Here is a 20,265-nt window from a genome sequence, read left to right as displayed (position 1 = left end):
ACACTCCCATTGTAAGGGCTCTGTCTCTACACAATGACTTGGAATTTCCCAAGACAAACTGGACTCACCAAACTAACTAGTCAGGGTGCCGAGGGACAGCACAGTCACCCTCAGTTGTCTGTTGGCAGAGCGAGGTGACATTTGTGTTATGCTGACACTGGTGTGCACATAATTTGAGGAGGGAAGAAACAGCTGGAACAGATGTCTGCTCGGATAGGATGATTATCAGCTATACATCTGGTAGTCCCTCAACACCAATTAAAAAGGACTTATTCTTAACGACAGTGGTGACACATGCCTTTAATCCCAGAACTCCAGAGAGAGAAGCAGGCAGATCTCTGTGAGTTTGATGTGAGCCTGGTCTACAGATCAAGTTCCAGGACAACCAGGACTACACAGAGAAACGGTCTCAAAAAACAAAACACAAAAAACAGTCATATTCCAGACACATGGGGTTCTTAGTTGAGTGGAGGTCTCTTCTTGATCTGGTTTTCCTGGTGATCCTAAGTTATCTCAAAATCAGAGGAAAGCCCTGTCTCCAAGGGCACCCAAAGGGGAGGCTAAGCAGGCCTTATCAGCCCAAGCTGCCCTCCACATTTGTCCTGCTGGATGTGATGTGTTGTGGTGGCCTTTGAGGGAGAGCTAGACTGTAGTCACATGCAGTTCCCTACTGTGGGGATCACGTAAGAACACCTGGATGCTTCTCCGGCCTGTGCTGTGGGACTCTCCCACTGCACCACTGGTGTCTAGCTCTCAGCACACCCCCAGATCTTTGTCTTCCATTGTCAAGTGGGGAGGGATGAAGAGAAAGTCTTTCCTGACAGCCTGAGCAGGATGCTGGCAGTTGACCTCATCCACGCTGGCTGCATTTGTACGTCTGCTGGCCATGGGGTGGGTGTGGCTGAGAAATTGTAGGGGCTGTAAGAAAACAAGTGTCACACTCACGCCTGGTGTGTCTTGTTTACTTTGGGTGATCTTGAATCAGGCACTGGTAGATACTTTATCTGCCTGTTGATTTTGGCCACAGAGCCCAGCCACCTGTGAGAGACGCAATCTCTGCACCTTGTCCACTGTTCTGAGCGACCAGCACTCGCGCTCTGATCTCTGGAGTTCCTGTCTGCGAGTTCTCACCATTTTGGGCTCTATTTTGCCATCCTCTCATCTCATGTTTTGATTCAAGATTACAGCAATCCAGTCCCCCCCCCCCCAAACAAAAAAGCACGTCCTTGGCACCAGTCACATTATGTGGCACACACTATGTATGCGGACCTTCTGAGTGTGTGGTTATTTTTAGTGAGTTGAACAATATCTTAGTCTGTTGCCATTTGGGGTCAGTGGTTTTCTGAAGTCCTTCATGAGGCAAGGGGCTGAAGGTACAGCAGACTTTGACATCAGGAGGAAGTGGAATGTAGTGAGGATGGTGGGTACCCATTGCACGAGAGACTCGTTTGAGGGCCACATACTTCCATCGTTGGAGTTCTTTGATTCTTCTGCATACGCAGCTCCATTCTACACCAAGGTCTTATTTCCAGAAATAAATTACACCCTCCACACCCAGTCATTTTTGTGGCCCACTTAATTATGTGTGGCTTTATGTGTTATTTTTCAGGGTTGAGCAAGACTCAAGTCATCTGGGAGAAATGGCATTTACCATGAACTGAAGGAAGCCCATCCATGTTCAAGACAAACATATAAGCCAGATACAGTGCCATGCTGGAATCCTATCTACAGAGGAAGCTGAAGTAAGAGGGCTGAACATGTTCAAAGTTTGAGGCCAGCTTGAATTACATAGTGAGATCTCATGTCAAAAAACAAAATCCAGTTAAGATTTATCAGGGAACTCTCTCCTGACCCAGCCCTACCATTTTAACATGTTCCTCCCTGAGCTCTTTGGCAATTTGATATGCACTGGTTTTCAGAAAGCTTTTGGCAGGGTTTCTCTGTAGCCTGGAGTCTGTCCTGGAACTAGCTCTTGTAGACCAGGCTGGCCTGCTTCTGCCTCCCGAGTGCTGGGATTAAAGGCGTGCACCACCACTGCCTGGCCAGAATATTTTTTGATGATGCTTATTCACTAGACTTTAAGCTTGTCTCCCCAGCTGTCTCCCCAGCACTAACCCAGGGACCATTTCTCTAAGTTGGGGACCATGTCCTTTTCCCCAGCACTAAGCACAATGGTGATGATCGGAGGAATTAACAAGCAGCCAGGGCTGGGGTGCTTAGCTCCCTGTGCTGGTCTCCTGGGTGCGGGGTCAACAGCTTTTATAAACAGTTCCCCATACTCGACGAACAAGTGTCCTGGAACCAAAACAAGAAATCAGAAACAAGTCAATTTCATGAGAATTCTTTTTCTAAACTTGGCTCATGAATGGACAAACTCACACCTGACATGAAATTAATTTATAAATCAATTTATTTACAGATTTCATCTTAAAGTACATTTTAGTTAACAAATCTATTTACACAGCTATACATGGGAATCCATCCCAGTTATTTTACAGATTACTTACAAACCACACCCTTCGTCTTCTGTGCGGAGCTGCACGGGTGTGACTATTGGCTGAAAACGGCCTGATGACCAGGCTATTTACACACACACAGTAAACGGGTTCATTTTTCATGTCTGCACAGTACAGTACACACAAGGAGGCTGAGCCCCCTAGAGATTGCAATGTGTAACCAAGAAGGCTTTGCAAAGTCCAGAAGGAAAAGCTTTTAAACACAGGTTAATTAAAATGACAGTACCTCCTTTACACCAGTTTACATTTTTCTTCACATTTTTATAATACAAAGATTTTATTGAATTGCTGCACAACCAGTTTAAGATGATTTGTAAACATGTAAATTCCTACAATTTGCATTAAACATCATTGTAGTTTCTATCACTTGCTCTTTGAATTACGTTTTATTCACTAGTATTCTTAAGGTAGTAAAAGGAAGATGTAAGTTTGAATTTCTTGCAGAAAAGTTATGAGTCTCTAACGCTGTGCTACAGAAATTCTTTTGCAAGTACACACTTTATTCAAGTATTGCAAAAAGCTAAGGCCACTTTTTTTCAAGACAAGAAAGTGAACAAAATTGTTTTTATCAATAGGCCACAACACTCTTATGAGCAATGCAATCTCTTTTGAAAGGTAATTTCTCAGAGACCTGTAGTCACAGAAGGAATTCCCCTTCCTTATTAACTACTTTTTGAGCTCTTCCCACTTTTCCCTAAAGAAAAATTCCTGTTTAGACCTGAAGAGGGGATTGATACCCTGTACTTGTTTAACCCAGAGGTAACTGCCCTGGGTAGCACAAATTGTTTTGGACTCAGAAGTAAATCTGAAGCCTGCATGGTGGTTTACTACTAGGTTCTGACAGTGCTATTCTAAACGGTGTTACTGCTGATGCAAAGATCTTCGAGAGGAGTTATGCAGAGAGACAGAAGGGACAGAAGGGAGAGGGAGCAAAGATTAGAAGAGGGAAGAGTAGGTTCTTGGTTAGGAGGCAGGGCTTCATTAAAAAGATCCCATTATGGAACGAGTGGCTGGGTATTCACATTTATCATTCCTGATCCTATCAATAAATCTATCTCTGTTAGATCCAAATAGTTAAAACAGTAAGAAACCCTAGATTCTTTTGATGTTTGCTATCAAGCTGTAGATATGATTGCTAGCAAAGGATGAGACTGGTCTATTCCTATCTCTTTTCTGGAACGCGAGATTCTGGGATAGTGAAGACAGCTGGAGGAGGTTAGGATGGTCACAGCCACGGTCCAGCAGTGTCCAGATTGCTGAGTCCAGGGACTTATATCAGTATGTTTTTCCTTTTCTGGCATTTTAATGTAAAGATACACTATTAAAAATTAACTTTAGGTCTAAATAATGAAGAGTGGAAAACAAGCTATATTCCTATTATAATTTGATCTTCATTTGTAAAAAAGTATAGCAGCTGTAAAGTTCAGTATCATAAAGACAATGTGATCCTACAAACAGTCAAGGGATGTACACAAGATGTTTCCTGTCTTCCAAAGAACACAAACTGAGGAGAAATATCTTTGCTTTCCTTGGCCACATGAAAACACTATTTCCACACTACTGGTAAATAACCTCAAGAATCCTTTCCTTCTCTTACTCAAGTTGCTCGTTATGGCTAAAGACAACAGCTCAACAGCAAATGCACAGAGGAGATGCTGATGAGACACCCACCTGAGCATTTAGGAGACCCAGTTGTAACATTTCAGTGCTTTCCTATTGTCAAGAGCTAGCACACCAGTCACTGTGCAAAATGCAAATATCCCAATGATGATTTCAGCAAATCTCATGTAATGACAGGATGAAATTGAAGAGGAATGAAGTGTGCATAGTGAAATATCTGAGACGCAAAGGCAAGTCTGGAAGAGAGATGCAGAAAACAACAAACGTGCACACTTGAAGGGTTACGCTGTCTTTGGGTTTTCTAATGTCTTTTGAAGAAGCCGTAAAGTCCAGGATATCTGTAAGTGTGAACCTGGTGGATGTCTTACCATGCTGCTCTAGTCCGAACTGTAAGGTTAAGGCATTTCCATTCACGCCTAAGATCATCCATATTCTCCGGGATTACTTGAAGGACAGGACTGATGGAGAAACCAGTCTAGAAGGCAAGTGATCAGGGCCCGGTGAGCACCGAGTGCTTGGATGCAGCAGCTGGAGTCTGGAGACTTTTCTCAGGTACAATTGTGAGATCCAAGGGAGGCAGGAGTAAACTTTCAAGTCCCTTCCTGCTCCTGCTGTCACAGGTGACACTGTAAATGCCTGTCATCGTTCTGATGAACTGAACTGATTCTTCAGTGTGTGTACACATTTATTAGAACTGCAGCTTTCTTTCCTGTGCGAAGACTAAACTGTAGAAACTTCGAGACAAAGGTTTGCTATTATGAGAATCTCACTTCTCAATAGGGACACACATCTTCAACTTAATAATTTATCTTAAAATAAATTAAAAAATGTTCCACAGAGCAAAACAAGCACGCAGACTATAGACAATATCTTCTTGTCTTTGGTGCACACACTCATTTCCTAAGTCATTCAAGTAACAGCATTTGACTTCTGGGGAGAGATGGGAATTCAAAGTTTGAAGGCCAAAATGAACTCTTTCCACTTTTGCCATGCTTGGATGCCTGAGATGGTCCTGAGTATCTACAATTCTGAGAGCAGCTGGTAGAGGTTAGGGCAACTGAGAAAAGAGTAGGGAGGGACAGGCAGAGGAACCAGCCCATGGCAGTCCTGGAGCCTCATCTTCAATGGGGCATTTGTTTTTCGCCCAGAGAGGAAAATTAAACACAATGCAATGGGTTATGGTTTTTTAGGTGGTGCCCAGACAACAAAGCACCACTTATTTCTGATGTCCACGTGGTGCTGGTCAGCTTCAGGATGGAAGGAACGGGGTCTTCAAGAAGAAATAAACTCCAGAATGTGAATAGGCAGAGAATCTTGAATTTGCCTATTTTAGAAGTGGTTATGGGTTTAATACTGTTCACAGACTACAATGTCCATTTATGACTTTCTTTATACAGACCAGTATTATATTTTGAAAGTTAAAAGATTAACTTATTTACCTCTCTTTCCTGATGAGACTCAAGGAAGTGATGGCCTTGTCTAACCTCAGAGGTAAGTCTGGTGTTCTCGGCCCTCATCTGAGACCTAGTAGGGTGCTAAGGAGGTGAATGATGACACCAAATCTCAACATTAGGAGTGTAACCCTGCCCACGGGAAACAATCACGTACTCCTGTGGACGGTCTGTAAAGGCAAAGGTTGTAATACCAGATATACCACATTGTCCCATGAACTCCAAACCAGCAGTCCACAAGAACAGGTGCGAGGTCCAGCAGCATTCTTGCTATGGTGGAGACGGGTGTGTATCAGGAGGCAGAAAGGCCCAGGACTCGTGTTAGCACTCAGTGTTCGATTTATTTGCAAGATGTCACACAAGTAGCATTCTCCCCTGTTTTTCACTGATCTGATTGAGAACATCAATAGTATCTTTGATCAAGGTCTCAAAGATCCCATCAGCCAGCTGCATCTTCACACACAATTCATCCTCATCATAGTTTACCCACTGTGCCTCCTCCTCGTGGAGCTCCTGGACCTAGACATTAGAAGGCAGTAAGTTAGCAAATCTGTCCCACAAGAGCTTGGAAATATCTCCCATGTTATAGCCCCACCCACAATAATATGTCCCAAAGAAATAATGTCAATATACCTTTAAAATTGACATCTAAACTAAAAATAGCTGTGAAACTACATTTCAACATGACATTATTCCAGCACTTTGTAGACACTAAGAATTACATGTCCACTGTCTGTGTTAACATAAGGGAATGCATATAGGAGCTTACGGGGAAGAAAACCAACAAGTTTAGATGCACGCACTACGATGAAAAACTGCTCATCCAACAAATGCTGGCTATGGTTCTACAGTATTCTAAAAACATGAAAGCCAGCCATGGTGGTGCATAGCTGTGAGTCTAACTCTTGGGAGGCTGAGGCAGAAGAAGACAAATTCAAGGTCAGAAAGACTATATAAATATTTTTACAAATGCAACACTGCTTAAGCTTATTTTTAAATTGTTTTAATAACTTGCTCTTTTTTGTATTTTAGAATTTTTGGAATTCCTAGGTAAATGAAAACTAATCAAATCAGAAGTAAATCTTCAAGGTTTATTGCCTACTTATAAATGTAAATAACTATACTCCAAAGACACACACACTGGCCTCCTTACAGTTATAGTGGGATGGAAGCCAGGTGGAAAAGCCCTGACCTAGTTCCAAATTCATCAAAATTAGCTACAGTTACAGGGTCATTCTAGTCTAACAACAAAAAAAGCCAAGTAAAGGTTCCAGTTGTCCTGGTTTTGGTGTCATCTGGGAGAAGCAGAGTAGGTGGGGGAACTACTTAGTACTTCAGCTCCTTTATGAAGCAGTAACATGGCAGAGGCCCCAGCATGGAGGTGGACAGGAGGGAGAGCAACACATTCCATGTTTACACACTTAAGGTTGGGCTTGACACATCAAAAGGAAGCAGCCTTCTTCTTTTCCTTTGAAGGAAGGCTTCAGGCCTTACAAATATCCAAACCTCTGTTCCTTAATTTATACTCTGTGGAAGAGATGGCTATTGAAGAAGGTTCTATAACCAAGCAAATCTAAGGGAACTCATTCTCAATGAATACAATAAATATAGCATATTAAAGAGAAGTCTGTCCTTAAACTAGTTTAATTCAGTTTCTTCTGTCTACTAGGCCACAGAATTCCGCCAATATAGAAGATATGGATTCAACTTAGCAAGGAACTTGTATGAAGAGCAGCCTACTGCTGTATAGTTTTGGGAACAACCATGCTCTGGGAAAGCTAACAAGTAGGTCTGCCTAAGAGACTTCACATTCTCAGTTTAAACTGCAGTTTTCCTTTTTTGTAAAGATTTCATCTTTAATATTAAATCTTTTAATCAAATATTTCTTTGTCAAAAACAGAATTTTAGAAAATGCTATCCTATGGAAATCTTTTTTATACTTGCAACAGAAATAGTTCATGACAGTATTATCAGTGTAGTGTGGATGCATCCCCCACCCCCAAGAAAATGCACGGTTTCAACAGAGCACCGTTCCTCCAGACCAGTTACCAACACTAACTATTGCTTTCTTCCTCAAAGGGCAGCAGCCGAGTGGAGCTCAGCGGGCACAGCACAGCCCCAAGTTCAGTCCCCAGTACTACAAACCAGGAACCACTTCTGTCCCTTCCTTTTTGTCCAACTCTCAGATCAAAGTTCACCTTGGTACACAATGACAATAGATCCATCTCTATTATTTCCTTCTAGTTTTCAGAGTCTATTATATTCTATTTCACATATATCCCTGCAGATGTATGTGTGCCTTTGTGTAAAGTATATAAAAAATTCATTAAATTAGAAATAAAGGTCTAACAGTACTCCCCCAACACAAACTGGGTAGCTGTAGACTAGAACAGTTTCTTAAAGTGGTATCACATGTGTGTAAACACACACACACACACACACACACAGAACAATGGTGTAAGACTTCCAAATGTGCAATGATCAAATATCAAATACATAATAGTTTAGACGTGTTTCTGTTCATAGTCACATATTACATCACTGCAGCCTTGATTCAAAACATACATGTACACTGTATGACATCATGCCTGCTACACCATCAAAAGGTGTCTCAAACAGCTGTTTAGATTGGTACCATTGTATGAGCTAATGTTTTCTGATCTTACAGAAAACGTGATTAATTATAGAAAACAGAATTTCAGTGTTTCCCTACAGTTAACTCCTCAGCATGTAATTAAACTAGTTAGTTACCCTTTGGACTGTACTGTAATTTGTTGACTTGAGTTTCATATAAAAAAACATTAAATGAATTTTGGCTTGGAATTACAACAGAATTTCCAATGATTTCTGATATAATTCAAAATATACTTCTGTCACTTTGAACTATATAAAAGTGATGTTCTCAGTATTGATGGCTACGAAATCAAACCAACTCTGAAAAATGTTGGAGATGCTCTGTCCTGCAGTGTAATATATTCAGCCAAGATTTGATTCTTTATGTGAAAATAAGTGAGCACATCTATCTCATTAGCATGCAGATGTGCTTTAATCTTCAATCAATGTTCAATTTATATCTGTACACCAAAAAATGCCTTAAGATCTTTGATTTATTATTAGTAAATGTTTGAGTGGTATACTTATTTATATGCTTGAGGCTGCATGAAGATTTCTCAGACAAAAAGGGGTTACAAAGGAAAAAAGTTTAACCTGTGCTGGTGAAATGTGAAGAGATGGTGGCCAGGGTTGTCCCCCACAACTGGCCTGTTTCCCAGCAGAGGCAGCTAAGCTGCACTGTGACTAAAGGACAGCTACCTGGAAGGACTCTCTCCCTTCTGACTTGCTGATGTGGCTCCATTCCACTCTTTGTGCTTCCATTCCACTATCTCCCCTGATCAACCACCCTGTGCATGTCTGTGAGCTTCCAGGGAACTTCTGAGTTGTGATTAGCATGGTGTAAAGAGAAAGTATTTGGTCAGTGTCTGGAATGGATCTTTTTAATGACTGGAGAATGTTAGCTTTGTAAATTCATGGTTTTGGGTTTTCTGAGATGGGTATCATGCTGTAGTCCCAGTAGGATTCAAACTCATGGTAATCTTCCTGCCTCAGCTATCCAAGTGCTGGGATTACAAGCATGAAAGACCATGCCAAGTGCAGTTCATGGTTTCAAACAATGACTTAGATGGAGGTAGGCATATCAATTGCAGGTAATAAAACCTAGGCAATATAGTAGACATTTATGAAGAAAGAACCAACAAATGTGATAATCTGGAATGATGGCCAAGTTTCACAAGTCTACAGGCTTGTAATAGTATTGGGGGGCGATGGAGCCAGGAGGGTCTTCATATTGTGATTCTAGCTACTCCCAACAACTCAGAAGTGCCTGGAAGCTTATTCTGGGCTCATCTCTTGAGTCCAGCCTTCGAGCTCAAAGTGGAAGGGGGAAGAAGAGAGGAGTCCTTCAGCAGATGGGCTTTGATTTGAACATTTACAGTATAACCTCTGGCCTTTCCTGGTTCCCTGCCAAGGGCGTTATATTGCTGCCAACTCTTGCCTTCACCTCTTCACATTTCTCTCCATGTGCCAGGCAAAATCTTGACTTCCTTTCTTTCCTACTCCTGGTTGTTCAGGTGCCATGAAGTTGGTTGGGTTTCCTTGCCTTTCTCAGTCCTGGGGTTGACCTCTATGCAGGCTTATCTCAAACAAACAGCATAGTTTTTCCTTCTTTTTGTTTTTTCCATAGTCCTCCCCTGGGAAGCCCTGAAAATCACAGGCTGCCTGTCCTGGGTGGAGGGGTATTTTAAATTCTAATGCCATTAAGCTTTTATTTAAAGCTTTTAAAGGAGGGAGTGCTGAAAGATGGCTCAATGTGATATTAATACCTATGGAAAAGCAGGATAACAGTGCTAGCAGAGGTAAAGACAGCCAGTCCAGTCACTCAGTGAGCTCCAGGTCCAACTTGATGAGTAAAATTCTTTAAAAAAGTAAGGTGGGTAGCAATAGGGGAAGAAGCTGATGTCAGTGTCTGGTTCTACACATCTGGAAGAGAGCATCTGGATACTCATGCACCACACAGGCACAGCTGGAGGTATGGACTTGGGGATTCACTAAGTTCCTGTAACACAATGACCAGTGAACCAGGATACACAACAAGGAAAGGATATCTCTTCAATAAATGGTGCTAGGAAAACTAGATATGCATATTTATAGAAGGATAAAATTGGATAGGCAAACATAAGATCTGAAACTATTACACTAGAAAGAAATGGGAAAACATGACAGTGGAGTAAAAAATGCTTTTTTGGTTTTTTCTTTTTTTTTTTATAGGATACAAAGCAAAAAACAAGTAGGATCAAATCAAACTAAAAAGTTACACAAACTTTTGTGAGCATAGCACACAGATGGGAGAAAATATTTACACAGACTCAGTCTGGTAAGGGATTAAAATCCCAAATATTTAAACTCAAAGAATTCACAGCAAGAAAACAAATAACCCAACTTTAAAAGTGGGCAAAGGCCAGGTATGCTGGGCTAAGGAAGCAGGATCATAATGTCAGCTTTGGCTAAACAGAGAGAGCAAATGGTCAGAACAGATATTTCAAAGTGGTGCAAATGAATAACAAGTGCATGAGAAAATGCATCAGTAGAGGGAAAAACTCAATCCAGAGATATCTAAATTCATGCTGGTTGGAGCACAAAAACCATTGTTGGTGGGAGTGTAAATTGCTATAGCCACCTAAACACTATGAAGTACCTCAAAAGAATGAAACCATAACATCCTTATGCATCCAAAGAAACAGACGCTGTCAGCGGGATTTCTGCATCATGCAGGCCATGATCACAATAGCCAAGATATGAAACCAACAGAAGGGTTGATCATGGGTGAACAGACAAAGAAAATGTGACATGATGAGAAAACATCACAACCTATTTGTAATAAAGCAAATGAACCTAGATTTAGTGAAACAATCCTAATAAGGAAAGACAAATATATATATATCCTGTCTACTCACCCACATGATAGTACACGACTGTCTATAAATCCAGTTTCAGGGGTTCTGACACCCTCACACAGACATAACAATGCACAGAAAAAATAAAAATAACTCATTAAAAGGAAAAATTTATTTTTTTAAAAATAGAACTCTTGGACTACATCAAAAACAATTCATTCTAAAAAAAAAAAAAAAGACTACCGGGGGGCCTGGTGAGATGACTGTGGGGGTGGGGTTGGAGTGTGTGGTTAGAGGTGCAGGCCTAATAGCCTCAGTTTGCTCTCCAGAACCCTCAAGGTCTTGATCCGTCCTCTCCTTACACACATTCCCCTCCCCCCAAGTAAGTAGAAAAAGACTAACTGGATGTGATGGTGTCATAGTCACTGTTCTATTGCTGTGAAGAGACACCATGACCAAGGAAAGCATCTAACTGGGGCTGGCTTCTAGACTCAGAGGTCAGTGCACTATCATTGTGGAAGGGAGCACATCCTGACCTGCAAGCAGCAGGCAGAGACAGAGACACTGGGCCTGGCTTGGCCACCCAAAACCTCAAAGTCCAGTGACACAGCTCCTCCAACAAGGTCACACCTCCTAATCCCTCCCAAACAGTCCATCAACTGGGGACCAGCCATGCAAATATATGAACTTATGGGGGCTATTCACATCCAATCTACCATGACAGTGCACACCTACAATCCCAACACTGGGAAGGTAAGGCTGGAGAAATGCTGCAAGTTTGAGGCCAGACTGGGGTAGTAAGAATAAGCTCGGCCTGGGAAACAACCTCTCTAACACACACTGAAACTAGCTGTCAAGAATGTCAGATCCAAAACATGACCAGACACAGTGGTTCAAAACTATAATCCCAGAACTCAAGAGGCTGAGGCAGGGGGAATGATAAGAGATTAATGCCAGCCTGGGTTACATCATAATAAGATCTGGCCTCAGTGCGCGCGCGCGCGCACACACACACACACACACACACACACACACACACACACACACACGGCTAAGGTAACTCAGCTCATGCCCAAGGCCAGGGATCAGCAGCAGCAACAAAACGCAAGAGTTGAAACAGTTGAAGTAAAGACCAAGAGTCTGAAAACTCAAAATTAATGGAACCCTAAAGTTTGAACTTTAGGATTAGGGCATCTGAACTCAGATGGAAGGAGAGATACAGAAACAAAGGTCTTATGCTACTGTCTGTTCTTTTCCATACCTTTGAATATTTTTATAATTAAACATGTTAAAGATTTAGAAAAACTGACAAGAAGGAGCTTTAATGAAAGAATGAACTTACATACAGCCAAATAAATTCTTAATGAAGATTTTCAAAAACTGGTAAGCGATACACATTTATAGCTGGTACCCACACACTCTATAAACAACACACACTAATAGCTCCTCACTTTTACTAATTTGTCCTAAGGACATTATCAGAAAAATGTGCAAAAAAAATACCATAAAATGTTCATTACAGCAGAGGACTGGTTAAATGAATTACACTGTATCTAGGAGTGATTACTATACTTCCATACAAAAATAGAATGGTCAGAAGTAATAGAAATTAGCTTTTGGCAAAGGCAGCCATCTTCCAGTATTCCCCCAAAATGACAAACACAAAGGAAAAGAGGAAAGGTACCTACCTGCTTTTAGGCCTTTTGGGAAACAAAGAGTTGTTCCTTTGGACATAGCCATGCAAGTTAACAAGAAGGGTGCTACAGATATCAATGGGGTACTGTTCAAAAAAGAATGTCACCATGGCAGAACTAGAAGAGTCTACACACCACCCAGCATGTTGTTGGCAATGTTGTAAACAAGCAAATTAAGGACAAGATTCTTGCACACTGAGCACATTGAGTAAGAGCAGTAAGATACTGTAAGAGCTGAGATGGCTTCTGAAATGGGTGAGGGAAGCCAAGAGGGCACCTGAGCTCAGCCACCAGCCTGCCTCACCTGAGAAGCACACTGTGTGAAAACTAATGGGAGAGAGCCTGTGCTCAATGCACAAAAAAAGAAAAGCTCTATACTGTTAAAAATACGTATGTATATGTAAAATAAAGACATCTGGGGCAAAGCAAAATGTCTACATTTTATTAAGTAAAACAATCATTCCAAAAAGGAACTATAGTCTCCATTTAGGAAATTCTCTTTACAAAAATTTAAAATCTACATATATTGAAATACTGAGTTGTTTAGGTGGCAGTATTTTTGATTAATTGGAACTTTCAAAATTTTCTAAAATAAACATGAGTATAATAAATTTTTAAAAGCTTTCAAAAATTCTTATTTCTGAGCTTTTCTTCCATACTAAAATAATGATTTGTGGTTTATATCCCCTATAAAATGTAAAACCATTAGTTTTTACAAATCCTAGATTGTCTAACAGAGAGACTAGTTTACTTAGATTTTTATTAAGTTCTAGTTAGTTCAAGAAATTAATACTATCATTTCATTATACATTAAAAAGAACAAACTCATATAAAAAGCTACACACATGTAAAAATATGACCAGCAACGATGACATTCATATAATACATTTTTCTTATTTTATTTATTTCTTATTTATATCTTAAATTCTTTTTTTTTAACTGACAGATGTGTGGTGCACATCTTTAATCTCTGTATGCAGGAGGAAGAGGCAGGTGGATCTCTTTGAGTTCAAGACCAGCCTGTTCTACAGAGTTTCAGGCCAGCCAGAGTTATACAGTGAGATCCTGTCTCAAAAATATAATATAAAGAGTAAGCAAAGAATTCTGTTTTCTCTGAGAGGTCTTATTAGATGGCTCAGGTTAGTCTTGAACTCTCAATCTTCTTCTTTCAGCCTCCTGAGTGCTGAGATTACAGGCACGCATCATTATGTCTGAAAGTCTCTTCAATTCTTAGAATGGAGATGCACACCATCCATACTCAAGTAAAATAATCTTCAAGTGAAACATCTTATTTCATATTTGAGAATTTTCTGCTAACAGATGGAGAGATTCCTCTGTTTAAATGGTTAGATGTGGCACCTAATGTGAACCTCTGCTGTTGGGATACTCCTCATAAAATACTTCAGATTAGTCTGTTTATTATAATTTATTTACTACTGATGATTATCAGTTTGAGCCTGAAGATGGCTCCAAATCACAATGTCTTCATAACCTTTGATGTTGAAGTCTAACTAGCAGGTTCTTCATTGGCATACTATCTATGCCTGTTTCCTGAGTTCTTTCTCAATACTTAAAACACATATCTAAGATTGATGTGGGATTCTCCTCTGTATGCTGTGAATACTATTGGTGAATAAAGAAACTGCCTTGGCCTGTGGATAGGGCAGAATTTAGGTAGGCGGGGAAAACTAAACTGAATGCTGGAAGAAAGGAGAGTGGAGTCAAGGAAAAGCCAAGGAGCTGCTTGCTGCCAGAGACAGACATGTTGAAACCTTGCCAGTAGGCCATGAGCCTCGTGGTAAAATATAAAATAATGGAGATGAGTTAATTCTAGATGTAAGAACTGGATAGCAATATGCTTAAGTAATTGGCCAAGCAGTGATTTAATTAATACAGTTTCTATGTGATTATTTTGGGGCTAAGCAGCCAATAACTAACTAGCAGCCTTCCTCCAACATAAGACATCTTGCTTAACACACTAGAGAAGCTATCTTTCATTATAATACTATCTAGCTGTCTCTTCCTCCATGTTCATTTCAAGTGATTCCCCATGATTTCTTAAAATTATAAATCTAATTAATCATAAAGTTTTCCCTCCTTAAAGTCCTTGCTTCAAAAACAAAATCCAAAATCTTTACCACTGCTTTAAAAATATTGCAAGCCAAAGACTGCCTTTCCAGCTGATCTCAGAGCAGCTCCTCCCCAGTTCTCTAATCCCCTGACATTCCAGGTCCCTACATCATTCTTCTCTCTCCTATATCTCAGCCCTCTAAGATCCCAACCCAATGTCACCTCCTTAGAAGCTGCCTTTGTTATGTGGGCTTCTGCTCACTGACACCTGTACCATATTTCCTATTCTGTTTTAATTGCTCGATTTAGAACACCACCCTTCTGCAAATCATGATCTATGTCCTGCCAGGAAAAGCGGGAACCGATGAAGCACAGGCTGTGCCTGCTTGGCTTATCATTCCACAGTCAGTCCTTAATGCGATCCTTGACTGAATGTCTTTTAATAGTTTTTTCTTTAATTTCTAAGAAGTGAAGGGATTGAAATTTTAATTATAAGAAATTCTAAATGTTGTAGAAATCTAGACTCCTTGAGGGTAAGGCTCTAGGAAGGACTGGCTGGCTAAACCTTTGATTTTTATCACTAGGTAGTTGCTTAACCTTCAAACTAAACTTCTTCACTTGCAAAACAGTATATAATTAGCTCTTCCCCCCTCATATAATGGTTTTAAAGACCAAATAAGGCAGTGGTTCTCAACCTTCCTAATGCTACAACCTTTAAATACAGTTCATGACTGTAATTTTGCTACTGTTATGAATTGTAATGTAAATATTTGATAGGCATATGACAACAAAGCAGTCAAGACCACAGGTTGAGAACCATTGAAATAAGGTATGACAAAGAATAATAAAACATTAAACAAATATTTTCTTACATACTTATTACTGAGTAAATGAGACACTGGATATATAATGATAAATTATATCATTATACTTTTTTCATTATTAAAATGTTAATACAGGTAATATAAAAAAGTTTAGAATAAAATGAAATTCAATTTAGAGGTAAATCTGAGCTAATATAAGTTTTCTAATATTTACTTCTACTTCACATTCAATTTTTAGGGACAAACATACAGATTTCTTTTTCTTTGTTGGATAAATTATTTCCTTTTTTTTTTCTTTTTGCTGAGGATCAAACTCAGCCTCATGCATGCAAGGAGAGAATTCTACCAGTTGAGCTATATCCTCAGAACTGGTCAACACTTTGCTAATGTTAGAGAAATGTATGATAAAACCAAGTAAATCTCCAGCTAATGTTCTGGACAATGGCGATAATACTGACAGAATGGAAACAGCTAATATTCATTGAGTTACTTAGGGGGAAATGTTCTGAGTGTTTTATATATTTAGTCATGTGCTACATACATAGAGACACTTTGGTCAGTGACAGGCTACATAGAGAACTGAAAATGAAAAATTCCTATCTCCTAGTGACATGGTACCCATCACAAAGTCCTAGTCAATCCCTCACTCATGTGTTTGGAGTAATGATAAAATGGCCCAATGTTAGCATATAAGCAGATAGTAACATAGGCCATGCCTGTAATGTCAGCACTTGGAAGACTGAAACAGAATGACTGAGTCAGAGGTCAGCCTGGGCAATGCAGTGAGACCCTGTCTCAAAAACAAACAAACAAACAAACAAACAAAAAACCAGTGTCACAATTATGCATTGTACTTGATAATGGTAATAAGTGACTATTAATGCTTTATGTATATCTTGGCCTATACTTTTAAGTATTATTTTAAAGTATACTCCTATAAGTAAAAACTTTTATAAGTAAAAGTTTACTGACAAACAGTACAGCAGCAGCTTCATCCATCTGATATTTGCCTCATCCCCTAACAGTATCAAGTGGCCATGTTGTCATATGGCTGACCTATACCTTCTAGGTTTGTCGAAATACTGTCATGTTTGAATTACAATTTACCTAGGGATATATATTGAGAATGTATCCCCACCTAAGCAACACATTCCTGAAAATAAATACATATTTAATTCTCTTAATAATTTTTTTGATCAGGTATGTGCTATTATCACCTTCATTTTGTAGACCGAGAACAGAGACTTGACAGGTCTATAAATTTGGCAGTGTTAAATGTGGGCAGTCTGGCTGCAGGGTCCAACTGCACACCACTTTCCTATTATTTCACTACCTTCAACTGTGATTCACTCAAGTTTTGGCTTCTCCAAATCGCCACAAATTTCTGTTGGCTAAATTAATTATTTGCTCAAGAGAACAAAACAAAGTCATTTCTACAACTGTGGGGTGGAAATGCAGCAGGAGTCACTGAGTTTCAATCTCATCAATTTAAGATTAGTTACACACACTTTCCTTTTGAACTCTATCTACATTTTGAGTTAAGATGACATGACCAAAATAAAAACAGTTTTGTTGTTAGCACTAACCAGGATGTGATCTACTCGGTCTCTCTTCTTTCTTCCAAATTTCATCATTTTTTGCCAATCTGTTTTGTGGTTTGGCTCCTTCTTAAGACTAAACAACTTGAGTACTTCGGCTGTTATGAAGTGCTGTTGAAATGAGAGGGAAGAAGAAAACACAACTGTAGATATCCTCAGACTCGTGTGCTCATAACTCCAGAAACACATTTATGCCTATACAATATTTCTGGTAGAAGACTATATATTTTCTTCCACTTAGTTCCATTTAGCAATACAGAGGGAAAATATCTCAAATACTCAGATTTTATTCACTTAACAAATTTTATTTTTATAGAACATATAAAAGTAAAACCACAGAGAAATTACTTTAGAGTGACGTTTTAAAAGATCCACCATTAACTAGTGAAAAATACTTTACTTATGTGTGCATGCATGAGTGTGTTCATGCAGAAGACCAGAGGACGCTGCTGGAAACTGAACTTGTGTCCTTTGTAAGAATAACACACGTTTAACTGCAGAGTCATCACTCCAGCACCTCATCAGCTAAACTGGTAAAGGAAGCACAAACTCTATCTCAGAACTGGAGAAATCCCACGTCAATAGTTGGGAGCAGTGCTATATGAGAAAAGCAAGAACACCAAGAACACATCAGTAGGAAAGGCATGGTGAAGTTCTTTGCTTTTTGTTTTTTTTGAGACAGAGCCCAGGCCGGTGTCAAACTCATCATAATTCCCTGCCTCAGTCTCCTATGTGCTAGGATTATAGGCACATAACACTATATGCATCTGCAGCATGGCAATTTAACTATTTAACAGTATCTAATCAATCATCCTTAAAACCCTTTTTAAAGTTAAAAAAATAAAAAACTTAATATTAAAGTGCACATGCAGTATCTAGTCTATGTTGAGTGTGTAGACATATGCAGTTGACGATCGCCTATATATCTTTGTCTAATTTTAGCTTATTTGTTCTGTTATTAATTATGTTTTTATTACTTTTAAAGGTGTTCATCGATCAACAATGATCTCAGTGGAGGAACAGGGCACATTTATCAATCAGAATCATCAGATAAGATTCTCAAACTGCCAATGTGTGCCTCAAACTCCACTACTCCCCATTTATAGACAGGCACACAATGCACACAGAGATTTATTTCCGTGGAATAAACTTATTCCTTTTGTGGAAGGAATAGAGGGTGCAAAATAAAAAAAAAAAACAACCAACAAACAAACCACATTTTGAAAACCTGCTAACTTTAAACCAGAGACTGGACCTTTTCTGTAAAGGGTCAGATGTATTAGTTTAGGTTTAATCCAGAGACTGGAACTTTTCTGTAAAAGGTCGGATGTAAGTAGTTTAGGTTTGTGCTCATATGGTCTTTGTGACAACTATCTAACTCCATTGTTAGAACAGGAAAGCAATAAGCACAAATTAGTCTGGCTGTGGTCCAACAATACACGATCTAGCTAATGGCTAGATTTGGCCCATGGCCCACAGTTTGCCAACCCCTGATCACACATAACACATCTTATAAATAAACTGGTGTCTGCAAGCATAAAATCTTCTTCAAAGAATTTCTAAGATGAGGTTTGAAAAACTCAACTCTTAAACCTCACTGTTCATAAACACTAGAACCAACAGTATTAGCAACTGCACACTTGTGAGCAGAATTTCAGGGTCGTACCTCAGCAGTTCCGTCTACCAAGTACCCAAGATGGTTTCTATGCACAGTAACGCTGAGAAGCTGCTCTGAAAAGGAAGCTACCACAGGCAGGCCTGGTGACTCAGGCTACTTATTATCTCAGCAATTGGAGTTCAAGGTCAGCATGGACCAAACAAAACAGAACAACAAAAACTTGCTGAGGTAAGGAGAATATACAGAATGGACTGCACCAGTGTGCATGCAGGGCCTATAAATTCCAGAGTCAAAGTTCCCTTTCACCATACTGTCTATTACTCATGGAATTCTGTCACAAGTACTTATGGCATATACAGACAAGTGCCTGCTCCTATGTCATTTATAGACCGGTATAAACAAACAGCCAGTGGAGATAACTGATAGTGTGCAGCTTACCTTGATTTCATTAAGGTTATTTGGATTTTTCACGCGACGGAAGTAACTAGAGTTGACTCTACATGGCTTCATCCACACAGGCTGATTCAAGTTCGGATCCTCAGCAAATATTTCCTCAAAAATCTCTTTTGTTAAATCAAAAACCGCCTTAAGAGAGAAAAACAGACCAATAAAAAAGAAAACAGCAGTAAGAAAATGGCTGAGAATCCAAATTTCATAAAATGGGCAAGAAACTCCAAAACAATGATCTTTTTTCTGTTACCTGTTTGTAGACTCGTTTACTAGTGCTTTCTATGTCCAGACCCTTACTGGCACAGCCCAGCAGCTTTGTAGGGACACGAAGGCTGTGAAGGTCCTGACCCAATTCTTTCCATTCCCAGAGCTCCTCGGCTGCGTTATGCACAAGGCTTTCCACTTCTTCTGCCGTGTGGGGAACTGCCAATAATGTTTCACATGCTTTCTGGGATGCTCTCTTAGGTTCTGCCATTAGAGGTACAATTGTTTCTTCTGCCTTATTCTTTTGAATCTTGTGAGAAGAGCTCAAACCAAAATCTTCATCAAACCAGTCTTGGTCATCTAATGTGCTCAGAAACTCACGGCTGATCTCAAGTTCAGCAAGTCTCTTAGCTAGCTCTTCTTGCCCACTGGCACCAAACACTGGGCTCTCCTATAGAAATAAAACATTCAAATAAAGGACTATTTAGTGACTTCACCTTATTTAATAGCTTTGAAAAGACAAAGCATACCTATTACTTATGTGTTTGATATCTATATGTATAAACAAGAAAAAACTATCCTCTTTCTACTATTCTGTTTATATAAACCTAATCATTAAAATTTATAAAGTATTTATTCATTAGTTTGTTTGTTTCCTCTTGTATATCATTAATCATTCTATTTCTGAAGGACTGTCACTGGGATTCTGAAATAGGAAATGAAAATTCTTACCTTTGGTGATTATCTGGATCAAATTATACAAAATCATT

The 20,265-nt window shown here is 39.6% G+C and overlaps 1 protein-coding gene and 1 long non-coding RNA gene across 8 annotated transcripts in view; one reads left to right on the top strand and one right to left on the bottom strand.

Moving 5' to 3' along the window:
* Positions 1 to 1,099: 1,099 nt before the first annotated feature.
* LOC125391964 (uncharacterized) lies at positions 1,100 to 20,131 on the top strand. 2 transcript variants are annotated; one of them, XR_015737904.1, is made up of 3 exons: positions 1,100 to 1,742; positions 7,257 to 7,372; positions 18,209 to 20,131. It is a non-coding gene; the product is annotated as an uncharacterized LOC125391964 (long non-coding RNA). The 2 variants fall into 2 exon arrangements; XR_015737905.1 differs by lacking the exon at positions 18,209 to 20,131 and adding an exon at positions 7,667 to 8,906.
* Cep350 (centrosomal protein 350) overlaps positions 2,393 to 20,265 on the bottom strand; it is a 144,931-nt gene continuing 127,058 nt past the window's right edge. For all 6 annotated transcript variants that reach the window (XM_085688077.2, XM_048421671.3, XM_085688080.2 and 3 more), the window contains 4 exons: positions 19,542 to 19,946; positions 19,280 to 19,426; positions 17,212 to 17,334; positions 2,393 to 6,106 (listed from right to left, as the gene is read on the bottom strand). In XM_085688077.2, coding sequence (XP_085544203.2) covers positions 5,942 to 6,106; positions 17,212 to 17,334; positions 19,280 to 19,426; positions 19,542 to 19,946 — 840 coding nt within the window. In that variant the 3' untranslated portion in view covers positions 2,393 to 5,941. The remainder of the gene's footprint in view (positions 6,107 to 17,211; positions 17,335 to 19,279; positions 19,427 to 19,541; positions 19,947 to 20,265) is intronic.

Source organism: Myodes glareolus, chromosome 5 (genome assembly GCF_982192425.1).
Source record: "Myodes glareolus chromosome 5, mMyoGla1.1, whole genome shotgun sequence".
Classification (NCBI taxonomy): Eukaryota; Metazoa; Chordata; class Mammalia; order Rodentia; family Cricetidae; genus Myodes; species Myodes glareolus.
The sequence above is the reverse complement of the archived record's forward strand: the minus strand, read 5'-3'. Positions and strand labels throughout refer to the sequence as shown.